Source organism: Rhipicephalus microplus, chromosome 3 (genome assembly GCF_043290135.1).
Source record: "Rhipicephalus microplus isolate Deutch F79 chromosome 3, USDA_Rmic, whole genome shotgun sequence".
Lineage (NCBI taxonomy): Eukaryota > Metazoa > Arthropoda > Arachnida > Ixodida > Ixodidae > Rhipicephalus > Rhipicephalus microplus.
In genome coordinates this window covers 262,968,888-262,994,527 of record NC_134702.1, presented here as the reverse complement: position 1 = coordinate 262,994,527, position 25,640 = coordinate 262,968,888, and the positions used below count along the sequence as shown (strand labels likewise).

At 44.8% G+C, this 25,640-nt stretch overlaps 2 protein-coding genes across 5 annotated transcripts in view; one reads left to right on the top strand and one right to left on the bottom strand.

The window, feature by feature from the left end:
- The window catches only part of LOC119168430 (uncharacterized), a 39,496-nt gene extending 14,907 nt beyond the window's left edge, over positions 1-24,589 (bottom strand). The window contains exons 1-2 of the mRNA XM_075890978.1: positions 24,387-24,589; positions 19,250-19,621 (exon numbers count right to left, since the gene is read on the bottom strand). Of these exons, the coding sequence (XP_075747093.1) occupies positions 19,250-19,621; positions 24,387-24,521 (507 nt within the window). The 5' untranslated portion in view covers positions 24,522-24,589. The remainder of the gene's footprint in view (positions 1-19,249; positions 19,622-24,386) is intronic.
- LOC119168408 (uncharacterized) overlaps positions 1-25,640 on the top strand; it is a 626,194-nt gene that overhangs the window by 469,754 nt on the left and 130,800 nt on the right. For 2 of the 4 annotated variants that reach the window (XM_075890977.1, XM_037419815.2), the window contains exon 8: positions 2,129-2,248. The exons of 1 other annotated variant lie outside the window; for it this stretch is intronic. The gene's annotated coding sequence lies outside the window, so the exon portion shown is untranslated. Of the gene's footprint in view, positions 1-2,128; positions 2,249-17,126; positions 17,431-25,640 lie in introns of those variants that run through there. One more of the 4 variants, XM_037419821.2, reaches the window with a different exon arrangement.

The window sequence follows — 25,640 nt, the reverse complement described above, 5'->3', positions numbered from 1 at the left end:
CGTGTGGTACTATGAATGAAGGACATAATTGTAAATTGAAAGGCTTCTTTGGCTTTGTTGGACTACATAATAATGAAAATTACCACACAATAGTGCCAGCAGGCCTATACAGTGAATGGTATTAGCAATAGTTACGCAAATGTGAAGAAAGAAAAGTGGACTAAAAGATAATTTTCTATATTTGCTACAATGATAACATGTGGCGCTAACAGACACCCTCCCGCTTAAATGCACAAGCATATCCAGTAAACAGTGAATGGAGGTAGGACCGCTACCGTAGCTGAGTGGTAGAGCATTGAACGCGTCGCAGGTTCGGATACTGCCGGTGGGAGGTTATCTTTTTGTCGTACTTTTTTTTCTTCAAATTTACGTTACGATCACTTCTAATGACATCCCCTTGGAGTTATTGACCATTACATTTCATTGATATATGGTACCATAGATATTTCACCGATCATGCGCTTTTAGAACAGCACAGTATTTCGTAGGTGGCTCAGTATTCTAAAATATTGGGATCTGTTTGAAATCGATGACATCAAATAGTTCGCTTTTTTTTAAATAACAGTGTCGGCGTCAGTGGCGGTATCGGCACCATTAATTGTGGCGAAATATCAGCATTGTCCGTGAGCGAAAACTCTAGATGCGAATAAACGAGAAACCCACATTGTCACCTAGGACAACTGGAAGTCGAAAGTCACCTTGTTTGTTTTTTCACTGGAAAAGGGGGCAGAAAACACGAGCCTTGGCGGCGTGCGCCAAAGCGCCTTCATTGTTTTCTTTTCTCTAGGTCGTTCTCTGCTGAAAGGAGGGCACTACAACGGCATCGTGTGTAAAGCGTGACGTCTTATGATGTCAAGCCTGAAATTCTGACGTCGTGATGATGGAGCATACCTTGACATGTGTGAGGTCATGATGACTTCATCACGCGATCATAGCTTTTGGCGCGACGCCACAGGACGGTCAATTTTTCGTTAGATGAGGCTTGTCAGAGTTTCACCTTAGTATTACAATGTCCAGTTCGACCTGCAACTGAACCACTGAGACTAAGATATCCTGCTTGGCGAACAGGTGTCATACCAAACACCCACGGCTGTGCTAGCAACTGTTTTTTTATTAAACTCTATAATGATGTCATGTAGTTCTAGGAGGCAGCTTAATGCACGCGATATTGCGGCGGAAGCATAGAATCACACCAGCGTCGAAACGTTTCAATTTGGTGTGATGCACTACGAAAAAACACCTTTGTCATCATAACCATAAAGATTGAACGTGAGAGGAGTAAGACATTTCTCAGTTTAGCCAACTTAAAAACCAGAACACGATTACACACGAAATAAAGCGTGTTTTCACTGCGAAAACGTTCGCAAAAGCTGTCAACATGAGAAGGGTAGAGCTATGCCCAGCTGCTCTCACAATAAGAACACACTCGGCCGGTCGCCATCCAGTTTCAGAACGAACCCGTGCGTTTCGGCTGGCATGGAGCAATGACCCGAAATCGAGCCTAACTGCACCGCCCGGGTCGGCCTGTTTCTACTGGCGGTGGTTACGGCGGTGAAACGCGTTCCAGATTGGTAATGACCCCGCGTGATTGTATTCTATGCGGTTCCCGAATACTGTGGCCCTAATGTTGTGGTGCACCCATGCGACCATTCCGTCATGCCTTCTTGGCGACGGCCACTGTGGCTACTTCGCAGACTTGATTTAGTGAGGCCGTTCACTTTTATAGAGAGCAAGCTTGCCTAAGTACCGTGCGGAGATAGTTCCCTGTAGGCTGCAGTCATTTCGTTGGATCTGCTTCTTAAGAAACACGTCGACCATGGAACAGGACAGAAACAAAAAAAATGTTTACTTATTTTTCATGCTATGTTTTTGTTATCTGTTCAGTGGTCAGAGCACTGGCCGACGCCTTAGTCTTTTTTCATAAACATTTTATTGTCATAAGTATATGTAAACATGAGCTTGCCCACGTCAACATTCGTTCCTCCTCAAATTTATTTTGGAGGAATACGTAGCTGACACTTTATGTGGTGACACTGCGCATCCAAGAAAATGATACTACTGAAAATTATAATAATGAGATTATAGTTTGTTGTTTCGCGATAAGTAAGCTTGCCTTTACTTTTTGCAGGACTTCTATGCTCCAGAACAGAAGCTTTACCGAAACTTGGTAGCATCTCTTTTCCACCTCTGTATTCAGAAGAACATTCTAGTTAAGAATAAATAAGTATGTTATGTTTGTTATTGTTTATTCCATGGGTTTATTGTATTCACGTATAAACTTTTTTTCTGACTCTGCATTTATTGTTAGTATTGGCTGTTCTCTGGCCGTATGAGGTTTGCGAATATTGGAGTTAACTGGTCTTAATGAAATTATTTCATTGATGCATTTTCAGGAAAAAACGTTCTTTATTCAAGCTGTTGTTACCACTTGCCTCTCATATTGGTATAAGGAATATTAGGATAAACATGGGCAGAAATTTCGTTTCTGTTTTGTCTTTCCATGTGCCCGAGTTTACGCGCTTTCCATTGGACGAATCGTTACGAAATACCTAAACCATGTGCATTGCCTCAGCATCACGATGGCGGAAATGATCATTTCATGCCAATATTTACCTGTTGAGGGCATGACTTCCCTCATAGAACTTGTTAAAAAGTAGATACACTGTGTGCATGCTCGACTGAACGTTTGATCAACAAACATTGTTGAGTTAGGTTTGACTTATACAAACTAGCATAAGTAAATCATTCGAAACCATAAATGTGGCCCTAATCAGCAATCGCTGTTAACAGGCGACATAAGTTGTCATGTAATTAAAGCTACAGCGGCCTTGAAACACTATTATTTCCGCATCACTGGCATCTTTGCGGGCTTTTTTCTACTTATGACGAGTGCTGAAACCTGAATATATCTCTGTTGACGTGATGGGAGGTATATGCGATATGTTAATGCTTGCATCATTTTTATGTCGACATGGCACGATGCCGAAGCTTCACCCACCAAATTTATTTGAATTTTGCCTCGAAGCAGCCGCAACAGTTCATTCAAATGTAATCGCTTGGAAACTTTTTTTTCTCTGAACATGTGATACAACCACAGAATTAAAAAAAAGTGTTGAGGACGGATCACAAGACAGTACATCTGCATGCCTCCAAGAAATACAAATATTTTTTCCCAACATCGTGCTACTCTTTATCGTTTTGTAATTCCCAATTCACGAAAAAAATTATACATGTTGTGTGCTTGCCATTGTCTTCTTAGATGACGCTATGGAACAGTCGAAAAAAGTTGCAGTCACAAGTTCGGGACAAAAAAAAATTTCTCTTCGACAGTACGGTTGAGACAAAACCAAAATGTTGGGACTTGAGCCAGCCATTAGTGCTTTTACGCGCTAGTCTCTTCAAAAATTTTTTTCATATATTTAGCAAACAGGATAGCGAAGTGCTAGTTTTGAACTTACAATACTAGCACTTCGCAACAGAAGTTAAATTAATCAATATTTCATCAATACGCTGCCCGCGTGCAAAGATGCCAGCGCGCAATAAATATGAACACTGAACTTAGTACACAAGATTAAAAAGAGCGAGCAACCACTCTGCCGTGCCTGTTTCTGGTTTTCTGAACGCTGTTTGGCCTATGGTAAAGGAATTTCAGGAGTAAAGGAATTATGAGCTATATATACACTTTATTTTCGAACAACAGATCCAGTTTCAGAACGATGACAGGTCCATAAAAATTGCACCATCTCCCGCTAAAGGGATCCATGTATAGATGTGAAGCAGCGGGGGCTAACGCTTACACTTGCTGCGACGTTGACGCTGGAACTCTTTGCAGGGTTGCGCTGGACAGAAACCTGGTGAAGCGCAAAGCACGCACTAATGGACCGGTGTTTCCTACTGTAACATGCCAATCGCGATAATGAGCAATGAGAGACAGTAGACTCCGATTAAACGCGGAGACCCGCAGTCCGCTTTTAGTGAACACGCACGCTGCAAATTCTTCACTGTTTTTTCTCCAACAACAATTTCTCCAACAAGAGAAATCTGCCACCGGCACGACCTTGAAAGTCAACATTCAGTGCCTATTTATGCGGTCTGGCCGGTGAACGGTTATGGAGCGTGAACAGTAGTCGGTTTTTGGGGCGAAGATCCCTATGCCATGGGTCATGCGCCCATGATCTATGTTGCAGTAGTAGTGGTCGTCATCGTCGTCGTAGTAATCGTATTAATCGTAGTAATCGTAGTAATCGTATTTGTCTCTACCACCTTTCCAATAGTCTCCCTGGTTGTTTTCCTTAATACTAGTTATCTTGGACCCCGAAGAGCCCGCCCCACCCCAAAAGAAAGGGGAGACTTAAGGTTCCTCGATGCGCGCGCCCCCTTGGAGGGTGGAGCCACTCTTTGAAGTGATGAGTGCAACCTTCCAATTGAGAGCCGCCATTCGACTCCCCCCGCATCGTCACGGCAGGTTAAGAGATGCGTGCGCGGCATTTTTCGGGCGAAATGCCTGGGTGTCGCGTGCCACAGTGCACAAACCACTCGCGAAATAGTTACAGGATGTTCAGATTCCAAACAGATTCGAAAAGGCGACTCTTGTGGCTTGTAAAAAAATGGCAGCATATCAACGGATTGAATGATGGAAAGTGGGGCGAAGCATCTATCCGTCCATTTGTTCTTGCTTCCGTTCATCCATGCGTGCGTCTGTGTGGTCACCCATGCGTCCATCCGCCCGTCCGTGCGTGCGTCTGTTCGTGCGTCCGCACTTTCATCTGTGCGTCCGTCCCTGCTTTCGTCCATGTATCCGCTCCTGCGTCCGTCTATGCGTCCATCCGTCCGTGCAGTCATCCGTGCATTCGTCCATGCATCTGTCTGTGTGTCTGTTCTATCATCTAGTCAACACTCCGAGTACCACCATCTAGCATCTTTTCATCATATATTCCGCATATAGAAGCACCGCGATCCAGCGGACATTCCAAGGACTAAACGAGAGGTGGCACACGCACACTTTCTTACGGCTTGCGCTTCGTGTCTACTTCCCACCTTTAACCACCTCGAGTTCATGGTATATACTAGTTCACTGTATTCATGGCACTGTGGCCTAACGCTCGCTAAATCTTTGCTAAAACCAAGGAGGTTACGTCTAGCGAGTATAACCTAGCAATCCTTTCTTGTCAGATAGTGCTCAATGTGGATGCCAATGGCTGCTAATGGGGAATGAAAGACAGGAGAATTCGGCTTTGAATTAAGGCGCACGCTGCGAATTTTTTATTGTTCAACAACGCGCAGTAGAAATCTCCCACCGGCACCACCTTGCAGATCAAAACGTAAGACATGTTACGTACTACGACGAGGGACGAACTGGTTCCGCTTTTAAGAGCTTCGCCATAAAAAAAATCGAGGGGAAGGATCAAAGCAGTTTACTTGATAATGGGTAGCACTGCAAGTTGCACAGAGAACAAGCAAGCGCAAAAAAAAAACGTTCATGGACATAAGTAACAAATTTCCTAAAGCGTTTGCTTATATAAACGAAACTATATTGCTTGTTTAAGGTGCACCAGATGCCTAAATATTGACAAAGATTCAGACACATGATAAATAATGGTGTGCTCACCAGGAAGCCTGAAACCTTTGCAAGTGAACTGATTAAAACAAACCACCATAGGGTTCATTACCTTTTTTTACTTCATGGGTAAGTGTCTTATACGCCGTACTCCATCGTGCATCGTCTGCAACGTTCGGGAAGTGACAGAACGACACGTTGCCATCTTTCCCACGAACATGTGACGCATTTCGGCACAGGGTCTTTCAATATCACTCTCTCACATTTTCTGGCTCGCGGGAGCGGGATGGCGATACCAAAGCAACTATGCGGCCATATCTCCTTTCGAAGGTTGGCCCTGTCAGTGCTATTTCCAGGCGTGGCCGCTAGGTGGCGAGTGCTCAGTTGGAATCACAAATGAGTTATGAACCTTAAAATTTGTTGCTTGAACAGATTCCATGATTACGTTCTGAGTAGTAAACAAGAACATTGATTCTTACAGCGAGGCTCTATGTGGATTTGTTACCAAGAACTGTCAGCGCGGGTATGCGCTACAGAAACCCCGCTACCGGTTACCCAAAAACGCAGACGGGAACGCGCGTGACGCAGTTACGATGTGCAGCAACTGTGAAGGGCGTGCTTCTCGTGATTCTCTGTCATATCTGTGCCATTCTCAAAACGGTGTCACCGGTAATACGTTTCAATGGAATGGAGGCGGCCTTGCAATTTTTACGGTTTACTTCTTAAGCTATCCTTGCTCTTGACCCTCTGGCTTCGCCCATGGTATGTCCACTATCAGAATTGGCTCAAAAGTGTCTGATGAAAAAAATTCCAGCGCTTTTCCTTGTCCTTGTCTTTTCCTGAAGTTGTCGCGCTGTTACTAGAACATATCCTCGATAAACCAACTTTCCCAAATTAAGCTCTTGTTGCTGCAAAAACTTCTAGGACGTGTCACCTTTGTGAATACAGAGCCCGCTAGGCGCTAGATAGATGAGTACATATGGCCTGCCTTTCAGTTCTTCAATGGATTGATTGATATGTGGGGTTTAACATCCCAAAACTACCATATGGTTATGAGAGACGCCGTAATTGAGGGCTGCGGAAATTTAGGCCACCTGGGGTTCTTTAAGGTGCACCCAATTCTGAGCACACCGGCCTACAACATTTTCGCCTCAATCAAAAATGTTCAGTGCTTCAAATGTTGTAGTAACGTTCCAATAAAGTACACTCATTTACCTCAGCCGAATAAGCAGTTTGTATTGGTAGCACTCTCGGTATAGGGAAAGCAAAGCACCTGCTTTTTTATGGACAGGGTGACGGTTTTGAGCCAGGGACGAATGCCTGATCACTATTTCATTTACGAAGGTGTGAAAAACTGTCCCACGCACATCCCTGTCTCAAGGGTCCAAGCATCTTCGCGCAAAACGGCAATCTGTCGAGAAACACGGAACGTTACGGCAGCGGGCGCCCTGCTGAAAGCCCTCGGGGGGTTGAATGCAGTGAGGCGTGCAGCGCCCCAATGCACAGGTAACGCCTGTTTGTTTTTCCTGCTCCGACACGGGGAACTGGTTTCCTATCGGGCACGCCGGCCCCAGCCATCGGCCGCCGCTGCCAATCTCGGCTCGCTCGAAATAGGCGCATTCACGTTTTCCGCGTGCACCCGCTCGCCGACGTCGGCGGCTAAACGGGCCGCGCGTTCGAGGAAGACGGTTCTTTGTGATGCGCGCCAGTGCCTGTCGCGAGAATTACGTGTACGGGAAGGTGAATGGCAGCAAAGTATGCCCACAACCCCGTCGCGGACAATCCCCATCTGGGCTGGCTTTTCCACTGCTTCAGTTGACAGCTTCTTCATGCGTGCGTGCATCACAGGCGCTGAAGAGCGCCATGTCGTTGAAACGTCTTAACCCACAAGATGGCTTCCTGCACACGAAGCAATAGGCGTAGCATTTGTATTTCTCGTTTCGGTGTTACTCGAATAACGATATAAATGACCATCCTCATAAAATACTCGAGTGCCCTGCCAGGACAAACCTGTTGGCCAACTCTGTTTTTGCGAGGTAATAATTTGAATGAAATTTCATTCGACTTTTAATACTGCTCTAACAATTATATGGACAGTCTGGGCTGGTTCTTTTGCTGCCACCGCCACCATCATTCACCGTGTATTTATACGTGTCTATGTATATACGAAAACCGAAGAAAGAAAAAAAAAAACCGCCCGTGCTCGGTGCCCAGCATGCCACTACGTGCGAACGCGTGCTTACTCCAACACCTACTTTGCCCCGCGAGGAAAAAGCGAGGGGGGGGGGGGCGGTAGATGCTTGTGCGCGCGCTTATCTTTCAGTGAGGAGCGTCGTGTGCCTTTGGCTTTCACCGGAACGATTGCGTTATTTGCCGGTCCCACAAAGGTCACTTCTCCCGCTTCACATAGCATGTTTGCGAAAAGAGTCCACTCTTCATACACAGTGAAGTATAACTGGGACACTTAATAGTTTGCACTCATCTGTACTTGGGATTACATTTCATGCGTCTTTTTGGTTTAAACAGTGTGTTAAGTGTCAGCGGTAAACATTGTTAGTTCGCTCTTGTTCTGTCTATGTTGCTTTCGTGCGTCATTTGTGCGTGAGGAGCGCGCTGCACGTTTCGATTTTGTGCGTGAGCAGCGCGCTGCACGTTTGCCGTTTTCTGCTTTATATTATAGGTTGTTACTGTCGCATTCATCGCTTCGCTTTTGCGGTAGAGCTGACTTTTTACATCGCGTGGATGAGGGCAAGCTTAGGAGATAGTGCAACTGAACCAGCTTTGTGAAGGGCAATAGTGCCATTTGAATGAAGCCTTGTTTTTTTTTTCGCCTGTAACCTTCGCATATAACACCTTCGGGCAATGTCGCGTAATGTATGAATAAATAGTAAATAAAGAAGGATTCATGTGCAAAGAACAGCGCCGAATACGTGATGTCAATCAGCATGGAAGAAGGTTAAGCGGGACAACAACCGAAGGGATTCTGACTACAAGAAAGCCAGCGATGGTCTTTCATTGTTTTCTTTAATTACGAAACGAGAGACGCCGTAGTAGAGGAATCCGGAACTTTAGACAATCTGGGGTTCTTCAATACGCACTTAGGTTTATTCATAACGGCCTCGAGCATTTTTGACTTTATCAATACCATGCTGGAGGCGAAAAAACGGCTGTCGCGGGAGGGCTACAGTCTCGTGTTTGAACGCATTGCTTTCCTTCGTGATGAAGAGACACCAACCGAGCCGAAATTTCTTGGAATCGTAGTAATCGACTCCACCCCACACAGCACTTGCATCAAGCCTATGACAAGCGTGCGTCTTCATGAAGGCCAAGCGCCACTTCACAAAAAAGAAGCTTGGCCGAACACACCAAACTGATACCACAGTAACTGGATTTGAAATCACTGGGTAGGCCTCGCCAATGATGCGTGTCGAGTCGACAATCCCCAACGTAATCTATACGGAACATTTTTAGCATAACGCATTTCGCTACGAAGTTTAAGCCCATTTTTTACCTATAGGCGTAACTTCAACACTGGGATGCAGACGCACCATGCTAGGAGCAGAAAAACAATCGAGATAACAGTAGATTTTGAACAGAAGATAGTGAATCGCAAAACGAGCCAGGCAGTGACACGAAACTACAGGAAACTGCCGATAAACACAACAAAAAACGAAAGAGATACAGGCTAATTTGCGCAGTTTGCGCGGCCTTTACTTGGGATGCAATTGCTCACATTTTTTTCTCCTTCCCTAGCTTTTATTCCGTTAATCTCGCGCCTTGGTGAACATATCGCAACATTGAGTGTTTACTGTCTATGCACTATCTAGTTGACTCACCACGCCTCGTTTTCTTTACAAATATTTTATGTATGCTGAACCTCAGCTTTCACAAAGTAAATATTTTAACATACTGAAGAAGGATTGTCAAGTTGAGGCAGTTTTGTTTTTGTTAACAGCTGAAAACATTGGAATTCTTTTCCACGAAGGTGTTCGTGAATTGCCGTAGAGAGACCTTTTGTGTGCACTTTGCGTATTATAGAACCTCTATGCTGTACTAGCACAATTGAAGGGCAATTGTGTAAAAAGAAGTAAAGAAGAAAATAGTGAGTAGAGAAATATTTAAATAAAGGGATACATATTTTATTGATATAAAGCTTGAACAAACAGCAATCTTGGGAAAATAAACATAGTAGTGACTTGGAAAAAGTAGCAGCCGAAGCTGAAATCCCCAAGTGTAGGTCGGCCCAAAAGCGCGGTGCTCACTTAGGCTCCCTCAATAAATATATTTTAGGGGCGAAGTTGGTTAAGGCTTAGCCTTGTCGTCCATCACGTTCCACAAAACCGAAACTGAAGCTGCACACAAGCACACCGAAAAACTAAAATATGTGTGTGAACATCGGCATTATGTTGGAGAATCGAGCACACCCTCCCATTTGGCACCTCGTTCCCCAGCTAGCGCGAGCGTTCACCCGATTCGCTCGGAGGATTTCAAGCTGGACGGTCGTGCCCTCGCGATCTCCGACGCCAGCATAGCTCCCGCCGACTGGTTCGCCCTCCGCGGTCTCTTGACGCCGTGTAGCTCTCGCATTGTGGTGCCCCGCCCTTGGACTGCTTCGACTAGATCCCCACTTTTCTATCTCCTTCTATTTTCCGTCACTTGCCGCTCTATTTCTTCATCTATTTCATTCTATTCTTTTTATCCCTCCTTACCCCCACCCCTATAAGGCACTGCGCCGTGTCGCCTACAGGCAGACAGAAATTAGGTGCCTTTTTCCTCTCCCTTACAACCACAACCACCACCAGTGTTCATCGAGTGCCGAGAACGGCCGTTAATCAGTGACATGGCCGCCGCGGATTCGCTGCCAGTCCTTTTTGTCTCGTGCGAATCATGTGTCGGTGTTTTCTGCATGCATGCACGTGTTCGAACATGTCTGGAAAATTCCCGTACGCCACCTTCTCCCCCCCACCCCCACCCCCGCGCCCCGCTAAGGCACGGCACGGGGCTTTGCCAAGCCACATCGGCCGCCCGTGGCAGTCCCTCTCCCCTTATCTTGCTTCCGCCCAGCACCTGTTGGCTAGGGATGATGCTTACAGGACTGCTCTAGTAGCCAGCTTCCCTTGCGTGCACTCAGCTACTGCTCTTTTTGTGTTGCCGTAGCGCCCGCCGGCAAGCGTACACTCAGCCGGTCTAGTGGAGTTTCCCTGTCGCCCGGAAGGCTGCGATCACCAAACTGTGCCGTATCTTAGGTCAATACACTCTTATTTGTTCATGAGCTGCCTCGAGTGCACTTTCTGCGCCTTGGAGGAGAGTAGAGGTATTGGGCCGTTGCGTCTTTCCGCACGACGGCAGGGGAGAACGTCGCGTCCCGCCACGGTCGCTTCTTAGTGAAAGCGTTTCGCAAACCTATCTGCTCAATGTGTACATCAATCAAGTATATTACAGTACAACTGCACCATCCGTATACATCCGTCCATATGTTCATACGTGCGTGCATTCATCCATTCGTCCATCCATCCATCCGTCCATTCCTCCGCCCCCACAGCATCTCTCTGTCCGTCAGTTCATCTGTCCGTCCTTTGAACATAGACATTGTGGACCTTAGGATCTATCTTCGCCCATCATTCGTTTCATGTAGGTGCGTGGATTTTTCCTTTAGGCCTCACTCACACTCACCCGACATTTCCTTAACCAGACTTGCTCGGACGTTTACTCACGGCTAGCTGCGAATCCGAGTGAATTTGTGTGATCAACTCGCGAGTTTGTTAATGTATAACTACCCGTTTCGAAATGGTGTGAATGCACTTATACCCCCCCCCCCTTTTTTTTTTCGCGAACAATCAGAGACTCGAATAAACATGGTAGCTGCATCATTTAAGCAGATTCTTTGTTAGCAGTTTCATCCTTTCTTCGTGAATAAACATGGTTGTTTTCAAAGTGCCTGTTTGTTTATCTGTACTGCTTGCTCCTCTGTTGTACTTGTGCATTACATGAAAGCCCAATTTCTTTACCTGAATTTGTGTTTTATTGTTTTTACTGTAACCTTTTCTTGCGTATAAACATATTTTGAGTGTCATTAGGTGTCTATTATTTCATGTACTCTTTTCCACCCGCTAAAATCCCGGTAGGTGTTCTAGTAGCAGTAAGTGAAGTAAAATGAATAAATACTTTGCCTGATTGGTTCTTCTTCCTAGAGACTTTTTACTTAGTGTTTTGAAATATCATTTGGCAGTGGTTGAAATCCATTCGGCACATTTTTATTGAAAGATATGTCTGAAACAACATGTTCACCAAGAACTTCCTGTTAATAAGTTGGCAGAGGAAGGTCAAGGCACCTCCATTTCCCCTCGTCAATTGCACCTCTGATGACTAGCAGTTGAACTGGCATATGAACGCAGAGTTAATGTATGTGAGAGTATAAGCGGGAGCTGGCATAAGGGTGGTAGAAATGCTGATGTTGAGTAACTCTCAGTCAAGTACTGTCTTGCGACTGTAATGTTTTACCGACATCGTCAGCTTGTGTCAAATGTCAGCAATGTGAAGCGAAATCACATGAACTACACGAGCACTACAATAACTGTAGGAAACTGGGTGGACTAACCGCCATGTGGACGCGATATCTCAGTAGTATATACAGCAAGACGTTGTAAATATTATATCGTATTAGCACTCGAAATATGGAACCGTAACGCGATACGTTGTTTGGATAGCATTTGCAAGTTTCTGACCCCTTTGAATAGGGTCTATGAGTTTGTGACCACTGGTGTGCTTTATTGCAATTAAATTTACTTATGTAATTACAAGCTAAGTTTAATCAAACTATGGTGGTGTACTAAATATTCAAGTATGACGTTATATTTACTCTTAAACAGTTCCAATGACCCTCCAAAATTAAGTGCTATAGTTGTATACTGGTGAGCGACCAACATTCTTAAACAGGTAAAAAGTTACAATCTCCAACCCCCATCTCCTAATCCAACTTTTCGTTAGATGGGAGCCTGGGATGGCCTCCACGGCAGCGATCATGTGTAAGAGCATATTTAGCCGGAAGTGATCGACGGTAACGTGTGGTAACAAGAATACCTAGTTCACAATTAGCCCTGCGTTTGTCATCCCCTTCCCACCATTATTGTGCAAAGAAGTGGCAAAGTGAGCCCTTTCTCCAATGGAGAACATCCTGTCGCAAAGAGCTAAAGAAAAAAATGATGCAAATAGCACTTACATCACCTACCACTGATCTTGTAAGCATACAAGCTACTGAATGAACTTTTTTAGGAGCAATACTCTTGGCGCCTCGCGGTTGCAAGTAACCGCAGCGCTACCCTACGAGATGTCTACAACGTTGGTGCTGGCTTTTTTATTTCATGTAACTAGATTAGTTATGTGCGCTTCTGGCAAGTAGCATGCCTGCCTCAATACGAGAGGCCTATTCAAGACCTGGACCACCACTGGCGCACAACATTAGACGGTGTAGCGGATCTTTCAATTACTTTGGACGGCATATGTGGAGAGCTTACTAGCAAGAGTCACTTGGAAAATATATAGGTGGAAGAAGCAATTGTGAGTCGTTTATCAAGCCCTAAGCACGACTCATGACGGGAAGGGAAGCTGTTTTGTGCCTGACAGATGCGAACAAAAGTGGCACGGTAGAAACGTGCTGCTGCTTGTGTCAATGCGTCTCATCTTTAAACAAAATTTCTACGCCTGTACGTTACGTTTGCAAAAAGATCGAACATAAGGAGGCAGCTGAATATGTAGTGCCCTACGAAATGACGGTCATTCCTGCAATAAGCTAATACAACATGTTGTGACACACACTTGATTGTGAGACCTGGAAATATGAAAAAATATGAAGAATATACTGACTTTTAGCAGACGTTTTGTGCTTTGGTTATGGTCCAACCATGCTTTTGTACTCCTTTTTCGATGTCCAGGAACAGCGAGCACAGAGCACATAAACATGCTGCTAAGGAAGGCCGACAGCAACGGTCAGAAAATAGAGCGTCCGGCTCTGAAGTACTCGGTACGATTCCCAGTGGCGCCATGCACCCACTAGTATTTGGAATGGGAAGAAAAAGACTCTATGTTGTGGGTGCTCATTTCTCCGGCTCTCTTGTTTCCCTCCCATTCTTGAAGAGACAATATGCGCTGCTGCTTCCTGATGGCTTGCGGAAGCCAGTGCCTTGGCGAAGCACTTTCAGCAATACTGTTGGCTGGCCTAGTTGGCCTTCAAGGACCGTGTTTAACCGTGAAATAACCAATGAGCAGCCAGTCGTTCTGAAGTTGTGTCCCTCTCTTTTTGAGGGTGCTTTCACATCGCGGCATAATTGTGTGCCAAACAAAATTTCAACTGCCAAAATGGCACTGTCTGCTGAATGATTTCTTGTCACTTGAAGCCCCCATTCTTTCCTGAGCTTGTTCTAGTCCGTAAGAGAAACAAAGGCTGCACCTGACGAAACTCAGTGAGCCCATTTGCCCTCCTTAATAAGTGAGGATGCACCACACGCTATTCAAGCGAGTTTCTTCAAATAGTCGCATTGGAGTTCGAAAATAAATATAGGTGCACCTTCGCTAAAAATTGAGGCCGTGACAGCTTTCCCTGGTCATGGAGTGTGCTCCATTTGCTTAAGTGCACGCAGCGCATATAGGCCACGACACTCATTGTAGATTCAGCTTGCACGCAAACCTTATTTACTATTTGTTAATTTGCCGAATACCTGCCTTGCCTCGTAGAAATTATTGCAGGGGGAATATGTTTAGTATCAAGGCATGCATGTTTTACGGGGAAAAGCCACAAAGATATATAAAAGATGAACAATAAGAAAAACCAGGTGAGAAAGAAATAGGCGATTATGCTCAGAGATAATAGAGAGCTAAAACATTAAAACAGTCATAAACATATACTTCGGTCTTTGAAGCGTGCAATGCGTGCTACAATCGAGAGAGATGATTCTTTAAATTTTCGTGCCTATAAGCGTTCCACAACACACAGAACTTTCAAGTCTCAAAAGCTTCTTACAATCAGCCGAGAAAACAATAACAAAACTAACAAAACACCACCGTCGAATGTGAAACTCGCCTCTGAGTTCAATGCTTTCATGGCAAGTGAAGGAACGCTTTCACGTAATCGAGACAAAGTGGTGAAAACAGCAGGTTAAAAAAAATTAGGTACCACGTCAGCTGCACGCGTTTAGCAAGATTTTGCGGCTTGCAGAATCAGTACAACGTCGTTCAACGAGGCATTATGAATGCAACTGCCTGAATGGCTCCAAGGTCACTAGACACTACCCTGCTATATGTGCGTAAGCTGTCAAATGAAACATTTTACTATAAATCGTATACCTAAAATTTGGACGCCAACTTTCAACAACTCTAGCATTAGTGAAAGTTAGTGTTCTGTAGTGTGTGTGCACATTTCTTGTGTCTAATTGCTAAGGTGCGCTAACGATCTAAAACTAAGCTATAAGAGCGCACGGTATTTTGTTTTACGACTTCATGATTGCGAGAAGGATTAGTTTAATGAGGTCTTTTGACGACTGTTTTTCAGCACACCTGCCAAGTTAGTCATTTCTGGCACTTTTTGATACGGCATGTGATCGTTGTTTTTCAGTCTCACTTGATATAAAAACTTTACAACCAAGTTCAAAGGTGTCTGGGGCCATATTGTTGAAATTTTTCTGTTCATAGGCGCTCATTGCCGTTGTCCGGCCGGATTCCGTAGTTATATATCTGGTATGAGGATTGTGTACAATTGGTTTAGCGAATTATTTTTGCGCAAGACGCTTCTCAGAATGCAGATGCTAGTTGTCAAGTTTATCGAAGCCTCGGTGTTTTTCAGGCTTTATGCTGTCTCAGCTCAAAATTTCAGTCGACGCACATTGGTTACTTTATGAAAATGACCCCACATGTGAAATGTAAGCACGAGCGTATTGCAACAAGCGGTTAACAGGAATGAATAATCTACAGTAGGAGGTATAACCATCGCGTTTAGAACTTTTAAATCGTTTTGACTAACACACAACATACGACCCCGAAAAGGCCATGCGAACATTATTAACAATAATAAAATACTGATGAAGGAAGGCACTTCAAGCTTTACTTTATATATATATATATATATCCTCCGTGAGCGGTCACAACGTGGTTTATTTCGAGGTTTCGGCCTAGAGTTTGGCCTTCATCCGGATTATATATATATATATATATATATATATATATATATATATATATATATATATATATATATATATATATATATATATATATATATATATATATATATATATATATATATATATATATATATATATATATATATATATATATATATAATGAAGGGAGGGGTCCTCCCTTCATCAGCGGATGAGTTATACTGATGAAGGAAGGACCCTTCGCGAAACTGTTGGGAAATAAATATGTTTATCCTTGTTGACAACGCTCCCGTTGTGCCATATCCCATACCTTCACGAAGACTAACTGACTCATTGAATTATTACTCCCACTATATATATATATATTCTCGTAGGCAGGTGCTGTGCTCCTTTTGAAGGACACGTTGGTGGCGCTTTCCCTCTTGTTATATTCTGCCCTTCTAAATAGCCAAATAGCCACCCTGCGGTTTCCCGGTGTCTTCTCAGTTTGGAGCGTTGGAAAACTCGACATCCAGTACGAGGCTCCGCTACCATGCCGTCTCGTTAGCGTACATGGTCAGGGCTGATTAATGTTCCATACATTTATTAAAATGCCACATGGAGACGACAGCAAATCTGGGAGTTTGAAAGTGCAAAACTCACTTAAACCAAGATTCAACTGCACTCCAGTCGAGTTGATAATTAAGGAGCCATATGGCCGTAGTGGTTCGCCGTCGTGGCATAAGAAGGCGATGCACCGTTGCACCATGACGCTTCAATCTTTGGAGGTCAAAGCTAGCGAAGTATGATGAAGATGGAAAAGCCGAGCTGTTAGTCATTTAGTCCGAAAGAATAAGAAACGTGGAACAGGACCTTCAGACAGTTCTTTTTATTTCAGGTAGGCAGCTTCAATTGGTCCCTAGCTTGAAAGTTTCGATAGAGAATTTTCTAACGTAGGAGAGTGTGAGAGAGTATGTGATCATTTCATTGTGTGTTCAGCAGTTATAAGAATGGCTCTTTCATAGTACGTTAACTGACCCGCCACGGTAGTCTAGTAGTTAGTGTGCTGGGATGCTCACCCATAGATCGTGGGATCGAATCCCTGTCGTGGTTGCCGCATTTTCAATGAAGTTGAAAATTCTCCAGGGCTGTTTATTTAGATTTATATCCACGTTAAAGAATGTCAGGTTGTCGAAGTTTCCGAAGCCCTCCTTTGCGTCGTCTCTCATATTCATATTGTAGTTCCGGGATGTTAAAACCATAGATTGTTAGTCTACTAGTACCTTAACCTTCCCGTTCTGCGGAAGCAACTCTTTTTTTTTTTTTTGCATCACTGTCATATGATGTTCGACGCTTCCATGGAAGTTCATTGATACAAGTTGGCACATAAACTTCTGTGATAAATTGCTGCTTGTTTATTGGAGTGTCTTTGTTCTTTTCAGAAAAATGTTCACAGCGACACCTTCAAGTAGATGTATCCCGATTTAGGCGGTCCTGCGAAATGTGCTCCATAGAACCTTCAGGATTTATTAAAACGTATACCTTCTATTCGTAATGTTGAATACGTCGACCTGACGGCTTTTGATGATCAACGTAATGGCAGGATCATCTGAACGATATTAGTGTGCTGCCTTGACAAAGATGACGTTACCATGACTAGGATTATATTGTTGGATGTTATTTGCTGATTTCATCTTGCGTATTTTATGCTCGAACTGATCTGCGCAATAGCGAAATGACAAATGATTCACCGTCTTGTTTTTTCTGCAGTACTACTTATAGAAAATACTTTTTTGCCTATGCGATTGAAGCTGATTTCATGACAGCAACACATCCGTTGTTTTATGAACGAAGTGTTCTTATCAATGTAACTTTTAACATATTTTATGTTTGTGCGAGGTGTTCACGATGTTTCATGCGAGAGACTTCATATTGCAAGCAGCGCAGGCCAATTTACTGCAGTTGTTATTATACTTGATAAAATGCCAGGCCTCGACACCATCGCTCGTGGCATACAGTTGCGAAGTCTACGTATGCAAGCGAGAAGCCTCTTGGGATGACTTTGATTCTGCGGAATGGTGAAGGTCATTAACACACCACGATTTGGGGGTGACTCTTAAGGTTTCTCTTTATTATAAGATTCAGCGCAGGTATATCTAGGAAGGAACGGTGGTCGTGCCAAGACTCTTATATAGCGGGCACTTCCGCCTTACACGAGTCTCTTGGAACTCCAACGTACACGCGCAGTAAATGATTTGCCGTAATGGAGGGACCACGTGCCGCCAGAGCACGCTTGTCCGAAATACGAGACCGGAAATGAATCGGTGTCATTTGAGTGTATGGCTCTTGTACCTAGTGAATATCTCAGTGCGGTGTACTTTTTTTTTTTTGCCCTGAGAAACTAACCTTCATGTTCTGAAGCCTAAAGGCCACAATGAAGGCTAAGGATTGAACCCATGTTGCACGAAGATGTGGTGGCATCAAACTGTAACAATATGTGGCCCGAAGCTATGTGTAACGCAGAGAATCATATCCTGCGCTGACAGCTACGCAGCCTTTTTCAAGGGAAACTGCTTCACAAAGGCGGGTAAATGAAGAGGCGCTTAAATAGAGGAGTGCGCTTGAATTTTATTTCCTCATCTATGTAGGATGAAGTGCAAAATTATTGCGACCAACAGGGGTCCTGTAGTAAGCGAGAAGCGCGAAAGGAGTCTCGTTCAAGGGTGCACACATCCTAGCTTGAACAAAAAGTATTTCTGGCCGAATACCGGCACAGTTGAATGTCATGGAAAAGCAAGTTTGCCGCGATATGTGCACACGACATCACTACACGCATAAATCCTGTTCTGCCGGGAGAAGGTTAAGAAGATTTTTGTGAAAAGTGCATCTATAAACTACAGACATGCAAGGATAACAAGAAAGTGGCCAATTTCTTAGAATGTTAAATGGTGGACCACCGGAGCTACATGGAAGATTCTGCGCTGATTATGACAAGCACGACATGGTTTTTGTAAGAACGAAGAAAGTGCAACCGGGAAGATAAAATACATGCCTAATTCTTCGTGTTCTGCCGGCTGTACGTGTTCACACATCAGATATTTGCGAACACATCATAGTACTTTTGCAAAGCAGCGGTCACGAGATCGTTAGCGATGGATTATGTGAATATTATTTACTAAGATAGCCTCTACGCAATTTAACCAGTGCTCTTAACTTCGAAGCACCCCATTGCACTCATTGCCAACCGATGACGCAGGCGTCGAAATGAACATTTGGAGCTCAGGATTTACGTTGTCAAGCACGGTCGGCTGCGACAACTCCATCATAATGTATTACTATCTCGTACCAAGAAACGTACTGGCGTCGCCCACTGCTCGCATTTAGGCGGGGGAGAAATGCTAGAGGCTATTGCGATTTCAGCACACGGTAAATAACGCCAGGTGGTCGAACTTTCCGGAGCCCTCCCCTATGACATCTCTCGTATTGTAGTTTGGGACGCAAACCCCAGATATTTTTACTATTATTCGGTATATCTTGACATTATGCGCCTAGGAATGCGACTCACCTGCGTGCCGTCCTGGCTGCTGTCGGCGGGTACAACGTGCGAGTTGATGTAGTAGTATTCGGGCGCGCGGCGACATGGCAGCGCTTCGTGAGCGTAGGCACATGTCAGGCTCAGCTGGTTGAACACAGTGTCGTTGGGGCACAGGTAGGCCGCGTGCAGCACGAACTGGTTGTTCTCAGGGTCAGCGAATGGCTCGCAGTAGTGGAAAAGTGAGCAGTTTCCCGGATCCCCGTAGTAGCCGAAAATGCGGCCCTCGCAGGAGAATCCCGTCTCGCTTCCTCCACCGCTGCCGCCCGTGCTGTTGACTTCGGCTGTCGCCACTGGAGTCGCCACTGCCGTCACGTTCACATTGTCCGTAGAGGTAGGCTCCGGCTGCGCGTAAGCACAGTGCTATTCAGAACGCAACACTGCCTCAGGTGCGCAGTTTTCCCACATGAGCACTGTACTTTTTTCCGGAGAGTGTCGAAAATAATGAGTTACGTTAAGAACGAATGCTCAAACCTGGTCACTACACAGCACCCGTCAGAAGTCATCTAGCGCGTTAATTCGAAAGAGCGAACCCTGCGACTTCACTCAACCGATTTGCGTGTCTGTTGTGGCCTCTTCGTAGGGTTACTTCTTTAGCTTACATTTGAAATTAGTTATGTAGAACGCCCCACCGAGGTGGTCTAGTGGTTAAGGTACTCGGCTGTTGACTCGCAGGTCGCGGGTTCGAATCCCGGCTGCAGCGGCTGCATTTCCAAAGGAGGCGGAAATGTTGTAGGCCCTTGTGCTCATATTTGGGTGCACGTTAAAGAACCGCAGGTGGTCGAAGCTTCCGGAGCCCGGCGTCTCTCATAATCATATGGTGGTTTTGGGACGTCAAACCCCACATATCAATCAATTATTCATATAGCACGTGCTACGTTAACCTAAGGCTCAAACATTAACGGATGCTTCTTTGCGCATATCCAACAACGGCGTCTCAACTATTCTTCGTGGTTATTTTGTGATTCTCACAAGCCGCGCGACAAGGCCTGGGGTACCCCTTTCAAGTTTAATTTCGGCTAGCGGCTAGCGTTTCCTCTTTGTGAAGATAATTTTGCCAAGGGCCGCTGAAACCATAGGCGTGAATGGCAACAGCCTATAAGCTCCTCAGCATGCATGCCCGCGCAGGCAATTTCTACTCATTACAAAAGTAAATAGCAGCATCTAATCTTTCTCGCATTTCGAACGCCTCACGTGATACGTGCAAATTATAGTAGAGCTTCAAATGTTCTACAAAAAGTAATCATTTGTGCCGAACTATTTATCCCTAAGGCATGACTGCCAATTTTAAGGACATATATGCAATCAACCCATTGCCAGAATTCACTTAAAACTCGTGATTTTAGAAGTATTAGGATTCTGAGTACTCTTCAAAGCAGGCGCAAAAAGAACGGAGAACACTTAGTGAAAAAAGGACATGGGTCCTTAGACAGCGCTCGTTCTTCGTCTTTTGCTCAGTTTCTCCGGTCATTTTTGTGTTTGTTCTAAGGGCTAAAGCCCTGAAGCCATGGGTCGTGCGTCCTCGATGTATGTAGTTCTAGGTAGCCACCTCCTGTTTAGTTTTTGGATTGTCCGCTAGATGGTGGTACTTCTATATGATGATTAGAGTTACTATATATGCTACCTCTAGGTAGCAGAGTTGCGCCAAGGTACGCCATCTTGAGTTCAAATGTCTTGCGGGAAAGCCACTCACCATCCGCGTAGGAGCAACGCTCGCGCTTCAGAGTGCTACATAGTCTCTCAATATTGAGGGATTAAGGTACTAGTGTTGCTTTATTTACTTTTTCGCTTTCTTTATATTTATTAAAGTATGAGAGAAACTCAGTTGCTCCGTTCACACCTAGAAGCCTTGATTTGATGCCTACATTCTTGGTATGGAATAATAAAACAAACTGCGTAGCTTGTTGAACCAGTGAGATACATATTGATGGTTGGTTACACTAGCTTCGCCTTTTCCGCTGTTTTTCCCATTTACAAGTATGAAATTATTTTTGCACTTTTGAATGCAATCGAACCAGTTAGGGAACAAATTTTTTCATCATGTCGGACTCATTTGTTAACTGTGTGAGGGAGCCAAATGTAGTTGTATCGCCTTCAACTGAATCGAGCTGTACAGCAATCGAGGGTACCATGTGACGCCCATATTACGCACGGCTCTCTATTGTGCTCGTATTACAATCGCGGCTCGCGACAGCTGATGTGAAACAACAGCCGATGCCAACCACGCTTGATCTGCCCGGAATCATCATAGCGTTGGCTTTTCCGCAGTGCATTTAAACCACTTATGACCACGTGATGGCGCTCGGCGAATAGGGGCGCTGAACTCATGTAGGCGGAGCGAGCGGCGCCCGGAAAACAGTGACGCAACTCTGCTACCTAAAGGTAGCACATACAGTAACTTTAATGATGATAATATGATGAAAAGCTGCGAGATGGCGGTACGTTGAGTGTTCACTAGATGTATGGACAGACGGACATATGGACAGACAGAGAGACGGACGGATGGATGGACCGATAGACAGACAGGTGGAAAGACAGAGATGAACGGATGGACGGATGCACCAACGCGGCCAGCGGGTGGACGGACGATTTACTGTTTACCGATAAAACCCTCCGAAGTTCCGGCCCACTCATCAATATTCACTCGGTGGTTATGCTGCGATTTTTTTCATGCATGCATAGATGCCTACTCACCACCATTTTTACTTTATAGTAATCTGATTTCCGGCGATCTCTCTTTTTGAGCAAAACCTCTTATGATATCACAATGACTGTCGTTGCTGGGGACGTTGTTGCCGGCTGCCGCCAGTGTCCGTACTAATCACTATCGCGCGAAAATAAAAAAAAAGCTCAATAAAAAGTGTGGAGGAAAGAATGGAGCCTTCTGCGTGCCGTCCCGGTGTTCTACATACGAGCTACGTCAGTTTTTTTTTTACCGTGACGAGTGGGTCGTCAATTGCTCTAACCAATTACAGAAACTTCAGGTGTAATTCTTCAACGTCGTCAGCCACAGAATAAACAAAAATCACATAACTCCTCCCAAGTGTGCAGCGGCTACCTTGCTTCTTCAAAGAACAATGAAGAATGACATAATAAATGTTTCCTACAACACAAAAATATGTTTTTTTTTTGCGTAGTTGTTAGCCTGCAAGTGTACATGTTGTAGTCACACAAAGGGTTTATGAAAGGCTCTAGAAAGACCGCTTTCCCTGCTTTCACTGTGACTGTGCTGCGAATTGTGTGCAAGCCTGGCTGTCTTTTTAAACTATCAATTTTCATGCACAGTAGATCAGGAAGAGTACTTGATTGGCTGAGCTTCAATCAGCACTCAGAAGCATTAGTACTTTTTTCAACCGCCAATCTTATTATCTCGGCTTGTGCAGTATTTTTTTAAACGCGAGAACTCATCTTTCCTATTCAGCACAACTAAATTATGAGCACTTGAAAGGACTTTTCCGCTGACATTGAGTGAAGATCACATAACGTTTCTCGAAGTTTGAATTACTAGACACTGTACAAGCGGCTTCTGTTCTATACTGTCATGTCATTTTATTTGGGTGCGCACACTGTTCATATTACGTGATTGGTTAAAATGAAATACTCGCAACTATATTTTCAGTATATACCTAAACGCACTGCGTATTTCATTGCTTTTTGTTGACTTTCAGATGCCGCTTCTCCCACTTTGAATTTGTGATGGTAATAAAAATATAAATAAAGCCAGAACAACTCTGGAAGAGTGCAATGAAATATAATTGTTTTTGTAGAAGCTCAGTAAGCTCCTATCATGAAAGAGAAACTGCCAAGACCACAAGTATTGAACTATCAAAACAAGACAAGGATGCTACACAGCCATGAAAACACTCTCATTGTATTCTGCCTTAGTATTTCAGAAGACACACGTCAAGCGTATTTCTGCACTGAGCCAGAATGAATTTACAGAGCACAGGCTACCGAAATGCGAAGGCCATTCTGAATATTCTATCATAGAAATGCCATAATAGGCGTTATTGGTTGCTCGACACTGTCTTCCCCAAAATAGAAAATGTTTCCCTATGAAATAATATTTAGCAGTGCATTGCGAAGCTCTGTTGTGTCAAGTGGCACTTTTTTTGAATGAATAAGATGTTGATATTTTTGACACCACAAAAAAAAACATTCCTTTGCCAGACGATGTAAAAGGGAAGTCCAGACGTCATTCCTTTCAATTACGAGAAACCACCCACTTAAGAAGAGAGGCGTTCTTAGAGACACCACGGCGCTATAAACCCTCACACCAGACACGCTTGGCGACGCGTGGCCAAATTCTTCGTCGCTCCGTTCATAGATGCCATAATGATGATGCGCCACGGAAGAAGCACGCACTGGATACTTCAATGACGTCTGAAGGATGTGACCCCAAAAATAGAGACGAGCATTCGTCGAGAAACAAACATTACAAAAAACATTCCTTTGCCCGACGGTGTAAAAGGGAAGTCCAGACGTCATTCCTTTCAATTACGAGAAACTACCACTGAAGAAGAGAGGTGTTTTTAGAGACACCACGACGCTATAAATAAACTCACACCAGAGACGCTTGGCGACACGTGGCCAAATTCTTCGTCGCTTCGTTCATTGATGCCATAACGATGATGTGCCACGGAAGAAGCACGCGCTGGATACGTCAATGAAGCCTGAAGGATGCGACCCCAAAAGTGGAGACGAGCATTCCTCGACGTGTCTTGAAACAAACATGCATCATCGATCTCCGTGCTGAGCTGGGCAAAGATCATTCAAGAAAGTGCCGCATCTTCTATGACGACGACTGCAAAAATGAGTAAACCCAGTGTAAACAATCAAGTAAGTCCACGATAGACGCGGCGAATGAAGGTAGTACGGAAGACTAGTGATGCTGGGCGTAAGATGAGATTGCCAGATTTCAAGCGCACCAACACACAAAGCAAGGCCACTCTTCTTCTAGTCCTGGGGCGGACGGTGAAGGTAGCTTGCTCCGGCTACTGTTCACGTACTTGATAATGAAGACCGACCTGATCGAGCGTTGACACCATCCATAGAACACGCATTCGACGTCTTCCCCATACGCACACGAGGGCCAAGGAAATGAACTCACCGTGGTCGGGGCCGCCTTTGCGGCTGCAGAGACCATGAGGAGTAGCACCGTCCAGGCCGCCCAAGCGCACTGACCCCGATGGGTGCCAGTGACCCCGGCCGGCCGGCGGCTTCCCAGGAGGCTGCTGCTTGGCATGACTGCCTCTCGCGCGCGGTAGGAGCTGTTGTTGCTGCTGTTGCGGGTAGCGTGTCCGCCAGAGACGCGCGACCGCCCGCCGAGACGGGCTTCTTATAGCGCGCCTACCACGTGACCGAGAGCCCTTTCTCCTAGCCACGGCAGCACACTAACCTACTTCGGCCCCAGGGAAAGAGATGTTGGCGGTCGGCAATCACCGGACCCTGGAGTGGCCCAGAGTCCGCGCCTCTTCCGTCCGCCACCGCACGCTGTGGCGGCAAGCGGGAAGCGTCCCTCGCACTTCCTATCTGCTGGACATGGCTTTCTGATGGATATCGCTAATTTCTTCACACAAATACAGTTTTTTTGACAGGGCTGGTAGCAGTATTTACGCTGGTGGAGATTGTTTCTGATATAGGCCTACGATATCGGTATTTTCTCAACGCGTGTGAGCGACCGATAAGAACGAAAATTCATATCGGAAAAGGAAGCGCGGCTTCCTTGAACAAACTATTTTGGCAGTAAGATGGCACATGTGCTTTCGTTCATGTCAGTCATAATTTTTCGCAGAGGAAGAAGAGTGATTCACAGCATGAGGCTTTATTTGTTTAGCGAACGCTATGGGCGAAGTTTAAGTGAAGTGGCTGTCCATGCAAACTATCAGCTTCTTATCAGCCTCAATGGTTACTACTATACGTATTTTATCCCTTTCCTTTTCTTTTTGAAGGCTTCAAATTCTATATTATGCATCTTTCACCCAAGTGGAGCAATGTGCGGCTAGATTTATAACAGTTCGTTTTTTTTTTGCCTGCTGCGACTACGTGGCCAAAGTTGACTCAGCTGTAGGTGAAATGGCTGTGAAACGTTAATTTTTCACTTCACCTCATTTCATTACAATTTATTTAGCAGAAAACAATCTGGAGGGACACCTGGGCAATAAGCTGTCGCAGCGGCTTGAAGAAGGCCGAGGGTACCTTGCATGGCAATAGCGCATATATGACACATGTCAACAAGTGTTTTTACATGGCATTCACATCGAAAGCATTATACATACAGATCTGCATACATCACACGTACACATAAAATGTAACATTAATACTTCGTACAAGAAACAAAGTTATAGCGTTATTATAAAGATAA